Consider the following 20,520-nt stretch of genomic DNA (forward strand, 5'->3'; position numbering starts at 1 on the left):
GCATGATTGATAAATTATGAATATTTTCAAACAATTCAAACGATGAAGAGTTTGAAAAAAAGTGACAAAATTTTATCTTGTTTCCAAATTTAAAAATGTGATAATTTTAATAGGAACATATCAAAAAAGAAAGTGTGGCGCATAAAATAAAATAAGAATATTATTCGGTATAATTAATCTATATAGATAAGAAAATAATTTTTTTAGGATAAATTACTCTCTTTATCAGTTGGGATTATATTCCAACAAAATTGGGCCCGTATTTTTAAAACTTACCCGGTATAGCGCCGTTTTTACATAATTTGAAAGAAATTTTTCACTATTAAACTAATCTAATAATATTTCTGTTCTCTCTCTTTTCCTACACGCCTGAAAAGCTTTCTTTCCACATACCTCTTCATCCTTTACACGTCATCATCTTTCATCTTCATCTTCTATCCTCTCTAATTTTTAGATGTATCTCCCATCTTCTATCCTTTATATTTTTTAAATCTATCTTCCATCCCTATTTTTTCTCCTCTCTAATTTTCAAATCTAACTTCCCCTAATTTTTTAAAAAATTCTCTCAAACTTTCTGTCACGACCCAAAACCAATCTGTCGTGATGATGCCTATGAAAGATACTAAACAATTTAAATAAAGGAAAACCTCTTAAAAACATAATAGGAAATCATAACTCAACACATAAATTCTTCCCAAAATTAGGGTGTCACCGAGTACATGAACATCTACATAAAAACATAGGCTGGTACAGTGTCTGGAAAGTAAAACTGAAAAATAAACTGAAAGATAAGGGAGGAGAGTTAAGGTCTGTGGATGCCAAACAACTACCTCGATGATCTCCGAAGGTCCGGACTCTGCAAATCAACAACCACCGTGACCGGAAGCACCTGGATCTGCACACGAGGGGCATGGTTAGTGTGAGTACAACCAACTCAATAAGTAACAAATCTAACCTCTAGACTGAAAGTAGTGACAAATCCAATTATTACGGTCCACTTTCAACATTTAACAGTACAGAAAGTTACAGAAATTATGACAGGGTTATCTCAGAAATACATAGTCTACAAGGGAAGGTACAAGAATTTAGACATACGTTCAACAAGAATTTAGATGCTTTTATATTTTGCAACAAAACTTAACACATAACAGGGCAGATCCAGCCCGAATACAAATAAATTAGGGCAGATTCAGCCCATATGCAAATAAACCAGGGCAGATCCAACCCAAATATAAATAACTGCTAGTATTGCACCCACTGTTGATGTGCAGACTCCGGAGGGGCCGATCCAGCCCAAGCGTTATAATAAGCCAAATCTTGACATGAATCAATAAAGTTTGATGCAGCGTGCAACCCGATCCCATAAATATCTCTCACAACAAGCCCTCAACCTCAGTCAATATTCTCTCCAGTCTCTCAGGCTCACCAAAATCATGATGTTCAGCCCCAAACAATGATGATATAATGTAACAAGTAAAGACAACAGAGACTGAGATATATTATGCAAGTAATAATTGTGACTGAGTTCAAATTTACAGATCAAGCAATTAATTCAATAGCAAAGAACGATCATTGTGGGTCCCAATAGTACCAACACATAGCCTAGGCAGGGTTTCTAACATGAATGACAGCTCAATAGCTCTAACACATGGTGAAAATACGGGTAATAGTAAGATTTATCAACTATTCGATTTCATGGAATCGACCAAGTCACAATTCTTATGGTACACGCCTACATGCCCGTCACCTAGTACATACGTCACCTCAACACCAATCATATAACACGAAACTCGTGATTTCATACCCTCAGAACCAAGTTTAGAAGTGTTACTTACCTCAAGTTGTGCAAATACCTACTCTGACAAGCCCTTGCCTCACGAAACGGCCTCCGAATGCCTCGAATCTAGCCACAAACAGTTCGATATAATCACCACAAGCTAAACATACAATAGTTAATCTTGTTCCAATATAAAATCATTTTTGACAAGGATTTTGAAAAAGGCCATATTTGTCCCTCTACTATCCAAAATAAGCTACATCTACCCTCCATTTTAGTTTCTTAGTATAACTACCCCTACCGTCATACTTTTGGATCATATTTGCCCCACCCATTAAATGGCTTGGTCCCATCTTTAAAAAAAACAGGTGGCTGGCTCTGATTGGATAAAAAAACCCGCCCCATTTCTAATTAAAACCCACTCGACTTGTACTAATAACCCACCCATTCCAAGAGAAGAAAAAAGAAAATCGAACCTATAATCTCTCTCTCATGCTTTTGAATATTTCTTTTGAGCCCAATCATAAGCAATAACAACTATATAGTGACAGTAAGTAGGTGACCCAGAATTTTCATCAAGCGGGTTCAAATGCAAACAAATAAATATACAAAGACACAACAAATTATTTTTTTATATTAAAAAGGTGTAATTTTCTTTCCCTAAATTGTGTATATAAAGATTTTCTAGTCTAAAAAAGAGAAATAGAAACTTTCCTATGTCGTATGTATATAGGAAAAAGAGAGAGAGCTGCATATAGGGACAAAAGAGCGCCCATAAATGCAACTAACTGGTTTTGAACTTAAGTATTTTTAGAAAATTTGAACCCACTTTGCCAATGGGCTGGACAATGTCTTTGTGCTAAGCGGGTTCAACAAAATTATATAAGAGCATTTACTAGAAGAAAGATAAAATTTACCTTATATACACTGTTATTTTACGACGAAGCGGGTTCAGATGAACCCTCTTGACCTCACGTGGGTCCGCCCCCGGTGACAGTAATGTAGATTGTAACTCAAATGTGTTATCCTATAAGATGAGCAAAGTTGATGGTGGCTGCAACGTTTGTGGCACCTGGTTCAACTTTCCATTTTCTATTTCTTTCTTTGAAGTTTCATTTTCTTGAGATGACTGTAGTCTACAACCATGTTTTGGATATTTTCCACCATTGTAATTGAAATAATAATTATATTGGGAGATGACTGTAGTCTGCCCGGGCTTTCCGCACCTACGACAACTTAACCGCATCTTCAGTGTCGCAGAAGCGACGATCCTTTCGCTTTTACGACGAACCACTAGAACAAAGACCTCGCACCTGCGAAAAATGCTCCGCTTCTGTGCAACCGCAGGTGCGACCACCTTCCCGCACTTGTGTTGACCCTACGCTTCTACACTTAACCTCTCTGCATTTGCGACCACGCAGGTGCGGATAATCCTTCGCACTTGCGACCACAACCTTCCTCACTCCTGGCTGCATTTTCGCATCACAGCTCGCACCTGCGATCAAAGTTCCGCAGGTGCGATTGCACAAGAAACTCCCAGCTTCAGCAATCTTTCAAACTCCAAATTCGATCCGTTAACCATCTGAACTCTAGCCGAGGCCCCCGGAACCTCAACCAATTATACCAACAAGTCCTAAAATACAATACGAACTTAGTCGAGCCTTCACATCACATCAAACAACGCTAAAATCACGAATCGCGCGTCGATTCAAACCTAATGAACTTTTAAACTTCCAACTTCTACATCTGATGCCGAAACCTATCAAATCACGTCCGATTGACCCCAAATTTTGCATACAAGTCACAAATGACGCAACGGACCTACTCAAACTCCCAGAACCCCAATCCAAGATCAGTAACCACAAAGTCCACTCTCAGTCAAACTTTCAAATTTCCAACTTTCGCCATTTCAAGCCTAATTTAATTACGGATCTCCAAATCACTATTCGAACACGCTCCTAAGTTCAAAATACCCAACGGAGCTAACTGAACCATCAAAACTCCTCCGGAGTCGTTTACATACAAGTCAATATCCGATCAACCTTTTCAACTTAAGCTTCCAACCTTGAGACTAAGTGTCTCAACTCACTTCGAAACCTCTCTGGACCCAAACCAACTACCCAAACAAATCACATATATAATAACTGTAAAGCATAAAATAAGCAGTAAATGGGGTAACGAAGCTACAAATCTCAAAAATGACCGGTCGGGTCGTTACACTTCCATAATACAAAAAGATGAAATTTTAGAGTAATATAAAATTAGTTGTTCATTTGAAAGGATTTGAGCCACAAAACAGTTAACCCATTAATGATTTAAGTAATATTCCCTACAACAAATTTGGTCTAAGGCCACAATAATTTTAGACAACGCTTAAAAAGTATTGCCAAAAATATCTAAGGGGACGCTTTTCAAGGGTGGCCTTTGAGGAGAACCTTTGGCAACGAAGTTTAGGCAACGCTTTAAAAGTGTGCTTTTACAATAAAAAGGCTACGTATAGTGTTACCAAATCATAAAATAATTAGCAACACTTATCCACGTGTAATACAACACTTACAAACCGTTGCCATTTTTTAATCCTAAAGCAACACTTATGAAGCGCGCTCTAAAGTTTTCCAATAAAATTTTGCTAGAAATTTCCACCATTAAATTTTTCCCCCCATTACTACTCACCCAACTTTGAAAGGGCAAGGAGTGTACCCCCTAAATTAATTTTGAATAGCCATCCCCTATTCCTCTTCCTCCGTTGAATCTCGATCCATCGACTCCTGCTGATGTTACTGCTCCTCCCACCACCATCTTTTTGCTGAAAATGATCAACTCACTAGCTCAATTATTTGCTCTATTGGTTGCTACGAACAGGTCAAAGGTATATTTCAAACCCTAACCATAAGTCTCCCATTGATTTTTTGGTAAGAATGAGCATTAATGCAGTATTTTTTATGGCTTGAGAGTCTTATATGTTAGTCCAATAGGTATATGGCTTTTTTTAAGCGTTAAACACAAATCTAATCTGTTTTATTTCTAAACTAAACCAACACGGGCAGTGACACCAGAATTTCTACATTTATGGAATTGATATGCTTGCTATTTAAGAATCTTGATATTGCTCGAACACACCAGAACAATTCTTTTGGCTAAATTTTAAAATATCTTTGTTTTCAAAAGCCCTAAATATTGAGTCTTTAGGATTCGAACAATCTCAAAGATGTATTGAAATACTTCTACGATGCTTTTGGAGATCTGAACTTCTAAGCTTTCCCTAATAAATAGTACGAGCTATGTTAGTGATTTAATTGGTCTAATATTGATTCTTGCTCTTAGTGTATAAGTTGGATGTTAGATTTTGGCTACTGATTTGAAGGTTCTTTAATCTTAATATTGGAAAGGTGCACTTTGATTTGTTAGATTTGGAAGTATTTGACGAATTGAAGAAGCTAGAGATTTGGGAGATGAAGCATGATTGGTGCTAATTTCAGTTGTATAAGCTCGATATTTTGCCCAGACTATAAATCTCTATTGTCTGTCCATATTCTGAAACGTTACCGAACTTCCAAATTTATTTTCATAACATAGGAATAAGATTATAGGATGATGGAGCACAGGAGAGCTACAGAATTCAGTTTTGTGTAATGTTTCTTTTGCCTTTTTATTGTGAAGAATGATCCTATTACATATCCTGTTTGGTGAGGAGAAAGAAAAGAAAAGAAAAAAGAGAAGGAAAAGTTGAAATTAGTTGGAAGATATAATACTCAGGTCCATTTTGGTTGATAAATCCTTCAGTTTAAAAGTCACAAGCTTGTCTTTGAATAATAATTTTATTTACAGAGAGAGTTGATTTTAGGATGATTTAGCTTTTTTAACTTCTCTGTTAGTTGTGAGTTTGACTGTTTATCCACGTTTTGATGATCAAGTATATTGTTCATTGATGTTCTGTCCAAGCTATTTTCTCTTTGTGTCTAGTTGTGTAATGTACCGGCAACCATTGTTGATATTGCTATATAAGGATATTCCACGCAACAGCCTGAAATTGTGCAATATAAGAATGCTGTCATTATTATTTGAAAGTAATGATTTCATCCATGACTCTAACTCTTATGTTGAACTTGAAATTATTGTAGGCAGGAGTTGATGATTGAGTGTAATCCACCAGCAGATTCAAACTTTCATCGTCGTTTGTGGTAAAGTAATATTTATCAATTGTTTGGGCATGAATCTCAATTAATGTCAATTCATATGTGAAATGTGCAGATTGTTGCTGTTGATTTTGTTTTTACTATGTACTAACTATTTAAGATCTTTCCTCCCTGAGTTCAACTAAACAGATAAATTTGTCTTGGTTTCGTTGACTTACTATTTTAATTTCTAATTGCTATTATTGAAAGTACACAAATATCAGTATCTACTTGCTGCATAATTAAGTTTGGATATCTTGAAAGGATTGTTTCCCGCTATTTTCAGCCAGGACCATCATCGCCTAGCTACTACCCGCAACTATCAACTTGAACCAAAATCACCATCATCAATCAAAACCACCGCCAACTATTTTTTTTAAAAATATTTTATTAATATAATATTATGTAAAATAACGATAATTTTATATGTTCAAATATTAAAAAAAATCAATGGTCTTAATTTTTACCATTCAGATCATAATATACATTTTAATATTTAGATGTGTATTTATATTCAAACGTCTTAATCTTAATAAAAATAAATAAAACTTTAATCTCTCTACTTAATTTCCACTCAGATAAAGAAGTTGTCCTTATTTCACTGTGTAAAAGAAAATATGAACAAAATTTCAATTCATATGAGTATTCAACTTATCACAATTTAAACTGAAGAAATATATTTGTATTCGGGTTTTGCTAAACTTATCATATAGTTGTATGATAAAATGAGATGAAAAAGTATACATTAGTAAATAATGGTTAAGTCTAAGGTTAATGTGCAAACGAATTTAATTGATTTATTAATTAGACTGATACAAATGCTAAGTACAAAAAAGTTATTGTCATCCAAATTGTAATGTGTCAAATCTCAATGACTCTGGCTATCTTTCCTAACTCTCGTTTAATAATGTGGTAAAAATAGTTTCTAAATAGATTTAAGTGATATACATTGTTAGTTTAAAGAATACTTTTTTCGCTATTCGAATAGTTTAGCCTACTATAAAAGATTAATTATTATTTTTATCCTATTATTAATTAATATTTAAGTAGAGATTTATTTTTAATTATTTTATAAGTGATTTAATTATATAAATAATTTTTTTTATGCTGTATATAAGCTTAAGTCCTTTCTAAAAGCATCACTATGTATATGGGGCCATAATTTAAAGTAAAGAAGCCATAATTTACAAACTATTCAGAAAATGAAAATTATTTTCTGCCAGTGGCGCCAGACTAGTCTTTCCCAGTAAACATGCAATGTTGAACTCCTCTGTCATGCGAAAAGCTTCTCTTCAATTGCCCCTTTACAAAACAACAAATAAACCGCAATTTCACAATTACTTACAAGATAATTCCAGATCCACAAATGAAGGAATCAGCTGCAGGTCAACAGAGAAGTAACAACAGCAATGGAAGAAGAAGCGCTGTCGAAAAGGAGAAGACGAAGATGAGAGAGCGTCAGAGAAGAGCTATTACGACTAAGATCTTCAACGGCCTCCGTAAACACGGCGGTTACCGCCTCTCCCCTCGTTCCGACATCAACCAAGTCCTCCGCCACCTGGCCTCTGAAGCTGGTTGGATTGTTGACCCTGATGGCACCACCTACCGCTCTTCCTCCTCCTCCACTGTCTGTGCAGTTTGCTTGCTTTTCCATTTTATTCCCATTTCACTTTATCTAATTTTGGATTTAACTTATCCATAATTAAAGTTGATCTCATTTTTTACATCAGAATAACAATTCGTGTCCACATTGTGGTGTTGGAGGGAAATCCAATGCAGCTACGCCAACTAGCAGCACCGTAGGACACACAAGCGGCGGCGGAGGAGAATGTTCAACTACCGCGTCTCCGCTTCGCGCCACCGCAAACTGCGGAGATACGAAGACAACTTATAGTAGGACGCCGGCAACTAATCTCTTCGACTCTGGCTTTTCACTTTCCGGTGGCGTCTCTACTAGTGCTCTGCTGTCTTCTACCTCTTCTGATACTCTTTTCTCCATCTACATGTCCGGCGCATGTGGCGGTGCAGGTGTTGGAGGAATAAGCGGGGTCTACCACCCTTCCTCCGCCGCCTCAGCCACCGTGCGCCACCAAGAACAGCCGTCGTACTTGTTGCAGGAAGTCAGAGCTTCGAATCAGAATACTCCGGTGGGGTCACCTCTGTAAAGCACTTGACTGAGGCTTTGGCAATACGGCGTCGTACGCTTCACTGCTATTCATAAAGACTTGTCATAACTACTATCCATTTTACCTATTTTATCCTTAATTAGAAGTTTTATAATCAATTTAATATTATAGCCACACAAAACTTTACCTTTTAAGACTATAAATTTCAATTTTTTTTTAAATTTCGTACTGATTCAAATTACCGCATCTAAATTAAGACGGAGGAACTACTATATAACTTTGAAGTGGTTACCATTTTGTTGCTTAGCTTGTTAATTTTCTCATTTGTTTTACATAGGGGCGATGCAGTGTTAAGGTTATGGATTAAAAAATTTACTAAATATATGCACATGATAGATATTTAACACAATAAATCATATGGGTAACTACAGAATTTAGAATTCTGAATAGTAAAGTTGAAATCTTAGATCTGTCACTGGTTTTACAAATGGAAAAAGAGGAATTTACAATGCTATAGTCAGAAAATATCAATAAATAGCTAAAAATGTCTACCAACAACTTATATGTTATTCCACGTTTCAAATTGAAATTCTATTTCATTTTATCACAATCAGTTTTATTAGATTTTATTACTGCTTATTAGATTGATCCTAGATAGTATTCTTTTTGAAATATAAATAATTATCTCATTTAAAAATGCAATTATATTTGTTAATTTTGTTGTTTAGATCACTCTGCTTGATTATGGAGAAATAGAATAGGATGTAAGAGTTTTCAGGAAGTAATAGTCTCTTCTGAAACAAGAAGATCCAAGCGACTTGAATGGCCCACTTAATTAGACGTACGGGTAAATAGTGAGACTTAAAAAATGTCAATTTTGCAAAGTCAGCTTTATTTGTTGAGGTTTTCCACAAGGCTATTATCATGTTCATGTTCATGCTCTTTTTCATTTAACGGAGACTTGTGCTCATGTATCACTTGTCTTGAATTAAGAGAGTGATATGCAAAGGTCAAAGTTATCAGTTAGGTCCCAAATGTCCCATGCTCTTGGGAACTCGATTGAACCTTTTTTAGAGAAGGATGTAAATACATTACTCCCTCCCTCCCTTTTTTATTGTCAAAGTTACTAATAATACTTGACACAAAAGGCTTATCAGTTTAAAAAAATAAGATAAAATTAAATTATTTTTAAACGCGAATTTTCTAGATTTAGGTTGAACGAACCTAAGCTACATTCGCATTCCTCTTCCTGTTCTCTCTTTCTGTTTTTCGTGGGCACTAAGCAATCATCAACAACTCTGGGTAGGCTGCAGCACCATTTCCTCTCCGCACGGCCACTTTCTTCCCTCTTCATTGTGACCGTGGGAGATTTTTTATCTTAGAAATGGTAACCAGTGAGGCAAATCATAATTAAACAAGACAAAGAAGGGTATACGTGGGGCGGAACGAGGCAGGTTAAAGAGAAATTATTTGGGAATCTAAAGTGGTGATCCATTTTAAATGAACAATTACAGAATAATGATATTTTAAACTCGTCAAAATTAGCTAAAAGAAACTTAAACATCACAAGAAAGGTCTACGTACGATGAGCTCAAAATAGAAAAATATTACTACATGTTAAGTGAGAATGCATTAAAAACTTTTGCGGGGTAAAAGTTTCACCCGCTCTACCCCACTCCGTTTGCCAAAAATTGCGAACGTGGAAATTATAACTAAGAATTCTTCTTGCAGGAAAACTTAAAAAATCCCGAATTTAAAAATATATACACACAGAACTTAATACATCCTACAGAAAATTCGCATGAATTTGGCGAAATTCAATGCTAAAACCATTACCTACAAATTTACTTGGCAAAAATTATCCGCAGGTAATAGTTCAAAATATAAATATAAAAAAAAAAACTGAAAAACACTTTAGAGTTCTCATAGGAAATTCTCTAAGTAAGTCTTCACAGTTCCCCTTAAATCTATTTGTCAAATATTTGACGGAGGTTAAAACTGCTTTTAAAAGACTATTTTAAACTAAACCCAAACATAAGAGACCATTTTTGTTATTTTCACGCATTTAGTTTTATGACACGGGTACACAGGTATTAATTCCGAGACACCTTGTTTCCCCACCCTGGTTCCAAAAAAACCCAATAATGAAAAACAAAAGAAGAAAGGAAGTTCCTGCAGAATGGATGGTGAGAGCCCCTCTGCAATCTGACAAAAGAAAGAAAGTAAAAATAGCCGGGGCTAGCCAGTTTTCGGATTGGTCATTCAAAAATAGCTAGCGTTTGCAAAGTCATTGAAAAATAGCCATTATTTTGCTGCAACACGGAAAGTTCCAGCATAATATACTAGAGATCGGTGCACCTGTGCATGAACTTCCAGCATATTATGCTGGAACTCCAATGTTACATCTCGTACTTGTCTACGTTGGATTTGTCATAAGATAATTGACATAAGTTCAATGACAAGACTATTTTTGAGGTTATAAGTGCTTATGATATATAACAAGTGATAAATAAAGTCGTGAAGGTAAGAGAGGAAACGAGTTGAAGAAAATGAGGTTGGTCGAAGTTTGACATTTGGAGATAAAATACGATTCAAGCTATAACACCCCGTATTTATGGACTTGTGATATACCACATGATCATGGTAGTAAAGTATATGACGTATACTAGTATTTAAGTGAAATGAAACTTAGAAATTATTATGTGGATAATTGGGTAATGAATGATTTTTGGTGGGAGATTAGCTCATTAATTATAAGCTTTGGATAAGTTTAAATAGGTCCCAACGTCGCAGCCAAGGAAAGCCCTATAAATGACTCTTAAGTCATAGAGCAAGATGACACATTTAGGGAGTTTTGGTAAGCTAATTATTGGGATGGATAAGCATTAACGTGGCAGCAAGTAAGGAATTCAATATTGACGAAACAAGTCTTGGAGCTAGATCGCAAGATTAGAGAAATCTTTGGCCAAGTCATCATACCAAGTATGGGTCTTGATCAAGACAAATGGTGACTCTTTGGTTTATGAGATTAGGTGGCATTTTAGGAAAATTTGTGGGCTGTCACATGGCATGAAATTGGCCAAGTGTGGCACCAATATGTACATGAGTCGTAGCACTTGGTGTGCCTTGTTTACACATGACAATGCAAGCTTTAAGCTTTCATGTTATTCTTTGGCAATTTAAGAGATGCAAAGGAGACTGCAATCTTTCTTTCTATTATTAGGGAGTCTCTTACTTTAGAAACATAGCAAAAACATACATCCATGATACTCCATATGTCCAGCAACATGAAATATGCTATGATCATAAGAAGTGCTTAGTTCTTGTTCAAAGATTTAAAGGAGCAAAAATTGTTCTTGGCAAGCTCAAGTAAAAGTGTTTGATAAATTCCTCAAGTAAGGTATGTTAAGGCTAATCCTTCCTTTTTTGGCATGATCCAAGTAACGATACATAAACGTAATGTTATTCCATAAGTGGTTCTACTCTTAGAAGCTAAGGATGTCTATGTTATTCATTCATGTAAAGTGATATTCAAACATGCCTAAGTATGTTCCTAAGTCTCTATTGAGGTATTTGATAAAGATGTTAATGTTTATAATATAGTGATACATGCATCTTCATGCATTTACCACCGTGATATGGGCGGTTGGGCAGAAATGCATCTTCATTTACTACCGTGCTACGGCCGGTTGGACAGACATGCATCTTCATTAACCACCGTGCTACGACCGATCGCGCAGTCATGCATTTACCACCGGGCTACGGTCTGTTGGGCAGGTATGTATCATTACTTACCATCGATTGGGTAGTTATGCATTTACCATCAAGCTACCGCCGGTCGGGCAGTTACCACTGATTAGTTGGGCAGTCATCCATCGTACGATAAGGATAATAGTCTTAAAGAGAAGCATTATATATATATAAGTATACTAAGTATGCATAAACGATGGCACTTCAGAGATTCAGGTTGATTCTTATATGTTTTTAATTAATGTTGACTTGTTGTTATATTTCAGTTCCGCCTTACATACTCGGTACATTATTCGTACTGACGTTCTTTTGTTGGGGATGCTGGGTTCATGCCTGCAGATATAGATAATCAGTTTGACAAGCCCTCATAGTAAACGAGGTTAGCATTCAGCGAAGGATCGGTAAGACTCCACCTCATTTGAAGTGCAGCCGAGTCTATAAATCATTATGTCAGAGTTTTACTATAGACTTACGGGTATGCCGGTACCCTGTCCCATTTGATACCAAATACTCTTAGAGGCTTTGTAGACATAAAGGTTCATTTTGTACAGTATGTCAGAGGCCTTGACGGCCCATATGTATTCATGTTTTAAGAACGATGGTTCATTAATACAGCATTTGCCCACTTATAATTATACCTTACAAGTTGTGGCCATGTTGGCCTATGATAGTTATAAAAAAGAGTTACAGAGTGGTTCGCTCGGACCAGTACGGCACCGAGTGCCAGCCACGCATCCCCAGGTTTGGGCTGACATCCAACATGTGGAAAGTTCCATTAATATATTGGAGATTGGAGCACCTGTGTATGAACTTCCAACATATTATGCTGGACCGGTATATTATGCTGGAACTCCAGTATAATCTACTGGAGTTCCATCATAAGTATACTGGAGTTCCAGTATATTATGCTGGAACTCCAGTATAGTTCCAATATATTATACTGAAATTCCAGTATATTATGCTGGAATATTTTTCGGGTTTTAAATAGTATTTTCGCTCATATTTATCTTTACATAAAAAGTGACTAAATTACAATTATTTTTGAAACAATGGCTATTTTTGAATGACCACTTGTAAATTTGACTATTTTTAAATTTTTCCCAAGAAGAAAAGTCCTTTTACTATTTCCACATGTTTCATTGTTAACAATGAGGATCCACTAATAGATTGGTTCTGGACGACACAAATAATTAAGAAAAAACTACTCTTTATAGCTCCTCAAAATTTTAATAGCCTATGTATTTTTTCATTGACACGAAATGGCCCTTCGGCCCAAACATATTACATCTAGTAGCCCGAAATGTCTATTTTATATATTTTTTGTATAGTGACAGTTTATTTTATATATTTTTTGTATAGTGACAGTCTATTTTGTATAGTGACAGCCTATTTTTGTATATTTATTATATATTGACAGTCTATTTAGTATATATTTTGTATAGTAACAGTCTATTTTGTATAGTGACAGTCTATTTTGTATATATTTTGTAATATATCAATATTCAAATCTATTTTCACATAAAGAAATACATAAATATCCATGTAAATATATACTAATGGTGAACCTGAAATTATGATTCTCATCAAAATCAACTACTAACATACATGTGAAAATTTATTTGGTGAAAAGCAAAAGATTTTCCCAGCAAAGAAAGTTAGCCCAGAAAAAAATGAGGCAATAACAGAGAGCTTGAGATTTTTATTCAAAGGGTAGTTGCTACACTCTGTTTAGCCAATGATTTTCCTTTTCCACTTTTAAAACAAAATCAACAACCCTTGAATTTCTGAAAATACGTACTACTATTATTACAGTCTTCAGCATCAATCAACAACAATAGCCAGAAGGAACTTGAGAATAGAGAGAGAATGAGTGACCTCTCACTAAAACAACAATCAGGGAACTAAAATCCAATTCCTCCAAAACCCCCTAATATAATCAACCTACAAACCCCTAATACACTATCCTACAAGGATAAACTGCTTCAAGATGAATTCTTCAATAACACCACACAAGTGGTGAAAAGGACCTCAACAATTCCAATGGACAAACAATTATCAGAATTGGAAGCCATTAAATCAGAGGAGTTGTCCCACAAAATTTAACAAGTAATCCTAACCTTGAAAATATTCCGTCATCAAAAAACTCATGGGTAAGCATCTAGTGCATCACTATCTAAAAAAGAAAATTCAGGACTTGTGAAAGATAAATGAAAACTTTCAACTAATTGATCTCGAAGAAGATTACTATACGGTTAAGTTGGTTAAGGAGGAAAGCATGACCAAGATACTACAAAATGGACCTTGGTTCATCAATGGTTATTTCCTTTCAGTACAAAAATGGGTGCCAATTTTGTAGCTAAAGAAGCACAACAAAGCTACACAACAGTATGGGTACGATTGCCACAACTTCCCACGGAATTTTACGATGGAATTATTCTAACCAAAATTGGGAATTGCATTGGCAAATTACTTAAAGTGAATGCATGTACATCAACCACACTATGAGGAAGATATGCAGGGCTTTGTGTGGAATTACCATTGGAGCAACCAGTGCAAAATTTCATAACGATTGGCCAGCATAAGCAACATATCCTATATGAAGGAGATGATATCCTATGCAAAGCCTGCGGAAGGTTGGGATATACATGCTAGAGCTGATCCTATTCCCCTCAACCAATCAAGCAAAGGGAGATCAACCAACATTGGAGACACCATAACCCAGGAATGACACTGCCCAGGAGTGGCTGACGGTCTCTTTTTCTAAAAAAGGCAAACCTAAAGCGGCCAACCAGTTCAAAGATAAGGCTAGCCCATCCATAACTCCAAGTATTAATGTTCACATGTATGATGCTTCGTCTGGTAAGTATCTTAATGTGCAACCTTTAAATTATGTCAACAAACAACTATTTGCTAACTCTTATGCAGTAGTAAATCAATTTCTAGTCGGCAACAATGATGACTAAGCCAAAATTGATAAAGATCAAAATACAAAACCATCATCTGGAGGTGAAAGTAGTTTTGCTAATCCACTAGAGGGCACGAGGTTTTGGAAAATAATGAAAAAAAGTTAATAAAACTTCAAAAATTTGCATGATAAAAAGACAATACACATTATAAGTGTCCAAAACGTGGCACAATCTACTAGCCTTGATGATTGCCTAAATCCCTTGCTTAATAAAATTGATTTGGAAGAAAATTCCACACAAACCAATTGGGCATACCAAGAGAACATCAAATATCCTATTAACAATAATTACCCTACTAATAAAGACACTCCTACTAATAACCAACATGCAAAATTCATCCCTTCCACCCAATCCTCAATTCAACACATGGAGGACGATAGGAGCCAAGTGGCGGAGGCCATATCCATGCAAGATTTGGATAAAACCCTCATGCAACCTCCCTCAAATCATATGCAAATAGATATAATCATTACAAACCTTTCTAATCCTTTAGACGACATCCCACATATAATACAATAACACCACCAAAATACCAAGAACTCTACTAACACTAAGAAGAAGGTACCGACTCATTCAATTGTATCATCTTTCTCGACATCAAACCATGAACAACCCCTCCCCCCATCTCCTCATTTTCCCTCCAATCATGTGATCTATGACCAACATCTAAGTCCACCTAACTATGTACCACAACTGTGGGTGGAACTAGGCATTCAAGGCCATGTAGTATCCTTCAACATGGAGATCAATGGACAGGAGTCCATATTGATAATCCAAAATACACACTATCTTGCTCAACTAATCTCGGAGGGAATGAGTCTTGCCATGAACAATTACATCAATCAAATGTGGATGAACAACATTCTACAATCACTTGAATCCTCGATGAACCAAAATTTAGTGAATACCATGCAACACATGTGGAACATTCCAAGCAACTCCAACCAACAAGTTCCACAAAATCTACCTCTAAATCTTCCTTTCTTTGCACCGGAGGATCTAATGCTACTGAATCCAATCTTTACTCAATGGACTGCGCAACACATGCAAAACCAACAACAAGATCCAATGGAAGACCTAGCTCAAGCACCAAACATGCAAAATCAGGAAGGGCTCCAGGAGGAAGGAGAGGAGTAGGACAACTTGCCACACTTGGGGGAACTGGCAGTAGCATTTTCAAGCCTAAGCGAGGTAAAAATACTCATATTCAAGGAGATGCTAGACAAAAAGTCTATCTTCAGTTGCCCAGTGATATTTTACAAGTGCTCACTGGACATACAACCTCCACAGGATCCTACAATTGGGAAAAATGTGGTGATACCAGTTCCCTCCCTCCGGAGGAATTACAACAACAACCCAATAAATAATCACGCCATGAATCAACCAAACAACTTTATAATTTGGAATGTTAGAGGAGCTAACAATGCCAACTTTAGGAGGCACTTTAGAGAGCTTATGGACACCCACATGTCATGTCTAGTTGCTTTGTTGTAGACCAAAATGGAGAGTCATATATCTATCCTAGAAGAATTTAACTTCACTGAGTTGATTGAGGTTCCTGCAATTGGGCAAGCTGGTGGTTTAGTTATCCTATGGAATCATGACATGGTGACCATCAACAACTTCACTAGCAACGGTCAGACAATACATGCAATGATTGAGGTAAAACCTAAAAATCTCTCTTGGTTATTTAGTGCAATTTATGCTAGCAATGACATAACAGTTAGAAATATGTTATGGAATAATCTAAGAAATATATGTGATTACTATAAAGGACCTCGGTTGATTGGGGGTGACTTTAATGAAGTAGTGAACTCCGGGGATAAATTTGGTGGCAGAATCATTAACCAAAAACAAACTAAGTCACTAATAGACTGCCTAAATGATTGTAACCTAGTGGACTTAGGATTTAAGGGATGTAAATACACATGGTCCAACCATCGTAGAAGAAAAAATGGTCTAATCATGGAAAGATTAGATAGGGTCTACTCTAATGAAGAATGGTTACAAGCTTTTTCTAATGTCACCATAACTCACCTCCCCAAAATTTACTCGGACTATAACCCTATTCTCATCAACCTTAACAATAGAATTAACACTTGTTATGATAGGCTCTTTAGGAAAGAAACTTTTTGGTGTTCCCATTCGAATTTTCCTAGGATTGTGTCATATAATTGGGAAAATAAAGATTTAGTAGGAGGTACGGAGTTTTTAAAAAATAATATTTTCGAATGGAAGAAAAATACCTTTGGTAATATTTTTGCTAAGAAAAGAAAATTTTTTAAAAGAATTGATGGAATACAAAATTCTCCTAACTATACAACTAGTCACTACCTTAGAGAACTAGAATTAACCCTCATTGATGACTATAACACCATACTAAAAATCGAAGAAGACTACTGAAAACTACGCTTTAGGGTTAATTGGTTAAATGATGGTGATACTAATACTAAATTTTTTCATATTAAAGCCACCAATAGAAGACGGAGGAATACCATTGTCTTCTTCAAAGATAATTTTGAAATTTGGATTGAGGACCAAACCTCCCTAATGAACCATACAACAAATTACTTCTCAAGTATGTTTACAACCTCCCACGAAAAAACTGATTGGTTAACTATTAAAAAGGATAAGGCAAGCTTCTCTAAAATTAATCTCTCGAGCCTAGATAAACCCTTAAGAAATCATGAGATAACGAAAGTTGTTTTCTCTTTTAAACCTTACAAGGCCCCAGTCCCTGACGAGTTACACCCGTTCTTTTTCCAAAAAATTTAGCACATACTAGGAAGTAAGGTCATAAATCTGTGCCAAAACAATTCTGACACCAAAACAATGCCCCATGACATTAACAAAATCTATCTGTGCTTAATCCCAAAATTCAATAATGCTAATAACCTGAAAAAGTTTAGGCTTATTAGCTTGTGCAACACAATGTACTAGGTTATAACCAAAGTTATTGCCAATCGAATCAAGACCTACCTACAACACCTAATCAATATTCAGTAATCTTGCTTCCTAAAGGATAGGCAGGCTAGTGATAATGCTATTATTATCCAAGAGGTAATGAAAAAGTTTAACTCCACCAAAGGAAGGGAAAGTTTAATCCTTAAGATTGATCTGAAAAAGGCATTTGACAAACTTGAATGGTCATATATCTACGTAACTCTAAAAAAATTAATTTCCCTCCTAATATATCTGCCCTAATTCTTAGCTGCATTACCACAAGTACCATCTCCATCCTGGTAAATGGTAACAAAACAAAAGAATTTTGTCCTACAAGGGGTATTAGACAAGGTGACCCTATGTCTCCTTACTTATTCATATTATGCATGGATATGCTTTCCAAAAATATTGATAATCAAGTAGATACAAGGAATTGAGATCCTACTAAACTAAATCCTAGGTGCCCCCTTTTATCACATTTATTCTTCGCTGATGACCTCACTCTAGTGGGTCAAGCCAATACAAAAACTATTAAAATAATTTGAAGAAGCATGGAGAGCTTTTGTTGCCTCTCTGGATTAAATATCAATAAAGATAAATCCAAACTATTTATGTCAAAGAGCTGCAAAGACCCTACCAAAAACCTGGCTACAAGAATCTTTAATATTAAAATTAGTAATACTTTTGACACATACCTAGGTTTTCCCATTCTTAACAATAACCCTAAGCACAAGGACTATCAACCTTTAAATGACAAAATGTGTGCTAGATTAAACAATTGGAATGCTAGGTGGTTAAGTATGGCAGGCAGGTGTATCTTAGTAGCTTCTACTTTCAATACAATACCAAATCACCTGATGCAAATATCTCTTTTACTGACCAAAAAACTAAAGGAAATAGACAAAATACAAAGAGACTTCCTATGGGGAACTACGAGGGAAAAGAAAAGGCTTCACCTAATTAGGTGGAACATTGTTACTATTACAAAAACTCTAGGTGGCCTAGCTATTAAGAAAGCTAAGTCAAAAAACTTAGCCCTACTAATCAGCCTAGCCTGGAGAATTCTTAATAATCCATCCTCTCTTTGGGCTAAAGTTCTTATTAGTATTTATGGGAAAAGTAGAAGAACAAATGGTTTTTCAAATACTTGGAACAGTCTCCTTAAGGGATGGACTGTTTGTAATAAGGGCATTAGGTGGTCAATAAACTAACATTCAAATATGAATATCTGGAACACAAACTGGATCCCAAATATTACCAACCTTCGAAGTAATATTATAGGCCCTTTAACTCTTAATGAAGATTGTCTTAAAATTAAGGATATTTGTGATAAAGAGTCTTGGGACCTAAGGAAAATCTCCTTTGAGCTCCCCAAAAGTATTACCACTAACATCAATGCTTTCAACCCCAATAAGCTATTACACCTCCCAATAATCTCATATGGAGTATAAATCTTAGTGTGTGTTCTCCATTAATTCTTGCTACAAGCTAATTGATGAGCAAACATTTCCAAACCTTAATTTCAATTGGATCTGGGACCTCAAATGCCCTAACAAGATTAAATTTTTTTATATGGAAATGCTACCATAAACGTCTTCCTACTAAAGCTTACCTAGGCAAAATTGGTGTTAATATAGACCCTAACTGCCCAATATGCAAAGACACCAATGAGTCAATAATCCATATCTTCTAGGAATGTAGCATTGCTCAAACATTTTGTGGGCGTGCTACCAACCCCCAAATGCATACAACACACCGAGTTGACAATCTTAGGAATGAAAATCCCACTACGATCAATAAATACATCACATGGGATGATATATTCCCGTTCGCCCTATGGGCAATCTGGAACAATAAAAACCACAACAACCAAAACAATACCACAAACCATATCAAATACTAAAAGAGTTATTATTGACCAAGTTGTTGAATACAACCTGTTAACGTCTAGGGCTACAACTAATAGCATAAAAATAAGTATTAATGTAAAGTGGCAGGCTCCTCCAAAAGGATGGTATAAGATCAACATTGATGGTGTCACGACTCCGGTTCGCCTCTGTGAACCATCGTGACGGCACCTAGTCTCTACGACTAGGTAAGCCTAAGATGCGGAAGATAGACCAAATTTGCGGAAGAAAACAATTTAAAATAGAAATAGAGTAATAAAATAGCGTTTAAAAGTGTCACTCGGCATACACAATATTAACTCTTAAACCAATACACTTTCCCAAAACCCGGAAACCTTTAAATCACAAGCTACGAAGATAATAAAAATGCTCTAACTCCGGAATGTCTACATCAACAGAAGAAAATAGAAGGGCTATCACTACAAGATAGAATGGAAGGGGACTCCTCGGTCTGCGGACGCGGCAGATATACGTCGAAGTCTCTGGTACAGTCGCCTCGCCTCAAGGGTGATAGGACTGAGTCAAAGTACCTGGATCTGCATATGAAAAACATGCACAGAAAGGGCATGAGTACACCACAACGGTACTCAGTAAGTGCCAAGCCTAACCTCGGTCGGGTAGTGACGAGGAAGATCAGGGCCCTACTAAGGTTAAATAAAATATAAAGTTCGACAGTATATAACAGAACAGTATAAATAAGTACATCAGTAAAAGTAACACAAGATATAAAGGGCAACAACAACTATTACAGAGGCAAGGTAAACACAGAAAGAAATACGGCTCAGCACCAAAATAACAATCGGGGATCTCTTAGGATACCGTCCTGTAGTCCCAAATATACATATCCAATGGATCTCCCGGGATCCCGTCCCGTAG

General features: G+C 36.0%; 1 protein-coding gene across 5 annotated transcripts; it reads left to right on the plus strand.

Moving 5' to 3' along the window:
* Positions 1-4,390: 4,390 nt before the first annotated feature.
* Positions 4,391-8,272, plus strand: LOC104232175 (beta-amylase 7-like). 5 transcript variants are annotated; one of them, XM_009785308.2, is made up of 4 exons: positions 4,391-4,646; positions 5,899-5,963; positions 7,311-7,579; positions 7,683-8,272. In XM_009785308.2, the coding sequence occupies exons 3-4, from the start codon at positions 7,319-7,321 to the stop codon at positions 8,115-8,117; spliced, it is 696 nt and encodes a 231-aa protein (XP_009783610.1). In that variant the 5' UTR covers positions 4,391-4,646; positions 5,899-5,963; positions 7,311-7,318; the 3' UTR covers positions 8,118-8,272. The 5 variants fall into 5 exon arrangements, with proteins under 5 accessions (XP_009783610.1, XP_070023643.1, XP_009783609.1 ...); XM_070167542.1 differs by having other exon boundaries at positions 5,899-5,958; positions 7,301-7,579; XM_009785307.2 differs by having other exon boundaries at positions 5,899-5,958.
* Positions 8,273-20,520: the final 12,248 nt, after the last annotated feature.

Source organism: Nicotiana sylvestris, chromosome 2 (genome assembly GCF_000393655.2).
Source record: "Nicotiana sylvestris chromosome 2, ASM39365v2, whole genome shotgun sequence".
Taxonomy (NCBI): domain Eukaryota; kingdom Viridiplantae; phylum Streptophyta; class Magnoliopsida; order Solanales; family Solanaceae; genus Nicotiana; species Nicotiana sylvestris.